Raw genomic sequence first — 3,029 nt, 5'->3', positions numbered from 1 at the left:
CCCCCCCCCTCCCCCTCATACTGCACTGGGAGAAGGAAAGGGAAATTGGATTTATTCCTAAGTGCCCTGCAAACTGACTATTTTCTGATGCAATAATCCAGTACTGAAATCTCTTTATTTTGTCAGGAGTGGATCGCTTAGGTCAGGGTTCTGGAAATCTGTTGATGGTGACTCTCACTGTGGTTTGCTGTGTTCTTTCAGGTGTCAATCTTAGGATGTCCTGATCCAAAGATCCATGAGATAGCCTACCAGTATGGCAGGAATGTTGGCATAGCCTTCCAGGTAGGTGTGCTCCCGCTATGGGATTCATAAAGACCTTTTTGGGAAGTTCCAGAATACCAAAGGCAGAGCAGTAAATAAATCCTACTGTTCCATAATGTTCCATCTACAAGCTGAACTCTGGGAATCGCCTCCTCCCCTTCAAGGGTTAAATGCTTCTTTTAGCCTTGGCGTTAAGGGATACGGTCTAACACTTGCCTTATTCCTCTTTGTGGCAGGCCCCCTCCATGTGTGCAATCAGTCCCTAAGCCTCTTCTAAGATTCTCTGGCCATTGGTCCCACGCTGGCGTCATCGGGTACAATGCAGGACCAATAGCCCTGCATTCTATATGAGGATGGAGAGGGACCACCTACAACCTGGAGCGTCAGAGAAGAGGTGTGCGCCCAGAGCCTGCTGGAGCAAGCAATAAGGTGAGTATTACTGCTAATTCATCCGCCTCTAGGCAGAAAGGAGCATTTAACCCTTGTGTGGCGGTGGGGTAGCTTTTGCGGGATTCAGAGTTCAGCTTCAGCATATTGAGCAGCAATGACAGAATACATAGAACCATCATAATCATTCCCTGACCATAGCAGCTGCATGCTTCAGATTCATTTAAGACTGAAGTCAGTTGATTTGTTTGTTATAGTATTTCTCTGTCATCCATCGAGGGACACGGCTCTGAAGAATTCTAAGGGCCTGTTCACACGACGTCCATTTTGTGTGCTGACCGGCTCCGTACGCTGCTGCACTCAAAATGCATCCCAATGTATCCCTATGTGTTTTATGGGCTCCAGTTCTCACGTGCGCGGTCCGTTCAGCTTACGACAGAAAAAATACTGCATGTCACATTTTGTCCGGTCCGGAAACACAACGCAATGCAGCTAAGGGGGGAAAAAAAGACAAAATTGTATTCTTGCTCCACTTATTATGATGTCATCAACGTTGCCAAAAAATTAACTGTCAGCATCCGGACCAAAAACGCGTCAAAAACGCACTGCATCAGCAGCTCCACTTCTGCTGATCAGCAACTGATCTCATGTGAACCGGCGCTAACAAGTAGGGTTATGCTGCTGCATATGCTGTGTCCCTCGATGGATGACAGAGAAAAGGATTTTACGGTATGAACAAAATCCTATTTTTAGGAGGACGGGGGGTGGCCTGGGAGCATCCATGAGGCCCCGTTCCCACTGTGCGATATGCAAATCGCGCGATGTCGCGTTCAAGCTTGCATTGCGCAAGCTTGAATCGCGGCTAAACCCGCTCCAAAAAGGGTCCTGCTGTAGCGACACAAACGACCCGCGACAGCAGGACCCTTTGCCCCATTGGATTGCATTGGAGCGCGGTAATTTGCCGCGATATTGCGGGAATTACCGCGCGATAAATCGCTCAATGTGAACGGGGTCTTACAGTCCACACAAGCATGGCATATACATACAGGGGACACCCCAAGTGACAATTGAAGCTGGGACTCCAGCACTGAAACAAAACTGTAACCCATGGACTGTGCAGTTTAATGTATTTTAAGCCTTGGCTCAAATTTGGAAAAACATTTCCCACTTGTTGTCTCCTTGTCTCTCAGCTCATCGATGACGTGTTAGATTTTACATCTTGTGCGGACCAACTGGGGAAACCAACTGCCGCAGACCTGAAGTTGGGACTGGCGACTGGTCCAGTTTTATTTGCTTGTCAACAGGTAAAGTTGGTTAAAACTTATACTACCCAGTCCTATTATGCAGTGAAGGCTTGGGGGCTCCAGCCCCAACACTGTGACTGTGCCTGATAGTGATGGCGTAATGGCTCCAGCCCCAACACTGTGACTGTGCCTGATAGTGATGGCGTAATGGCTCCAGCCCCGGCCTTGTGACTGTGGCTATTGGTGATGGTGTAATGGCTCCAGCCCCAACACTGTGACTGTTAGTTGAGATGTGGTGATGTCAGTGGTGGAGTACATGTAAATGAACACACTGTACAGTCAGGTGCTGACTCATACCGGGGTGCATAGGAGTATCTATAATTCCAGTGCCAGCCAAGTTATTCCTTTCCTTCTGGGTAATAAAATCTGAGGTATGTTTTAGGCCGGTCGCCTTGAAATAAACAAATGACAAGACGATGTGATTACACAGAACAGATTATATTATTTCCGTGGAACCATGAAGATAATGATCCAATTCTTTTGATTTTGGCTGCAGTTTCCAGAGCTGAACGCCATGATAATGAGAAGATTCCGCTTGCCGGGAGACGTTGAACGAGCGTGGGAGTACGTCTGCCAGGTAAGAGAGGACGCCGCTGCAAGTCATCACTTTCTGCTCCGCATTACCACTACAGTGTATACAGTGTGAGCTCTGCTGGGCTAGAACACACTCAGAACATTGGGCTCTGTCATCAGTATGTAGTCAGTGGACGTGTACAAGTTCCCCTGCGATCCGGCCATCATCCGAATGTTTCAAGGAAACTTATCTAGAGAGAAGTATGAATGCTGCCATTGCTGACCTTTCCTTCAGACAACGCTGGCTTACCCGGCTCCTGCCATTGCCTTCTTGCTTTGGGTCAGTGACCCAGTACAAGCATGAAGATAAGGATGTGTGACTTCTGTCCAGCTTTCCTAATCTTCACATCTGTCAGTCAGTGTGTCCTTCATCCTGCTAGGCTTACCCTTGCCATACATTGTGAAAGGTAAGCGAAGGCAGAAGGAGGAATTCATCTACCTGCTTTCAGTTGCTTATGAGGCCTCAACCCTGGACCTAACCTCCACCCATTCCTGCCCCTGATA

At 48.0% G+C, this 3,029-nt stretch overlaps 2 protein-coding genes across 3 annotated transcripts in view; one reads left to right on the top strand and one right to left on the bottom strand.

Moving 5' to 3' along the window:
• The window catches only part of LOC108796099 (UPF0061 protein azo1574-like), a 67,680-nt gene that overhangs the window by 61,184 nt on the left and 3,467 nt on the right, over nt 1-3,029 (bottom strand). The gene's annotated exons all lie outside the window — the stretch shown is intronic.
• The window catches only part of PDSS1 (prenyl (decaprenyl) diphosphate synthase, subunit 1), a 19,603-nt gene that overhangs the window by 15,461 nt on the left and 1,113 nt on the right, over nt 1-3,029 (top strand). For both annotated transcript variants that reach the window (XM_018567522.1, XM_018567521.1), the window contains exons 8-10: nt 202-282; nt 1,839-1,952; nt 2,449-2,529. In XM_018567522.1, the coding sequence (XP_018423024.1) occupies nt 202-282; nt 1,839-1,952; nt 2,449-2,529 (276 nt within the window). The remainder of the gene's footprint in view (nt 1-201; nt 283-1,838; nt 1,953-2,448; nt 2,530-3,029) is intronic.

The sequence above is a fragment of the Nanorana parkeri genome, unplaced genomic scaffold (genome assembly GCF_000935625.1).
Source record: "Nanorana parkeri isolate BGI_ZX_2015 unplaced genomic scaffold, ASM93562v1 scaffold1055, whole genome shotgun sequence".
NCBI classification, from domain to species: domain Eukaryota; kingdom Metazoa; phylum Chordata; class Amphibia; order Anura; family Dicroglossidae; genus Nanorana; species Nanorana parkeri.
This window is presented reverse-complemented; position numbering and strand designations above follow the sequence as displayed.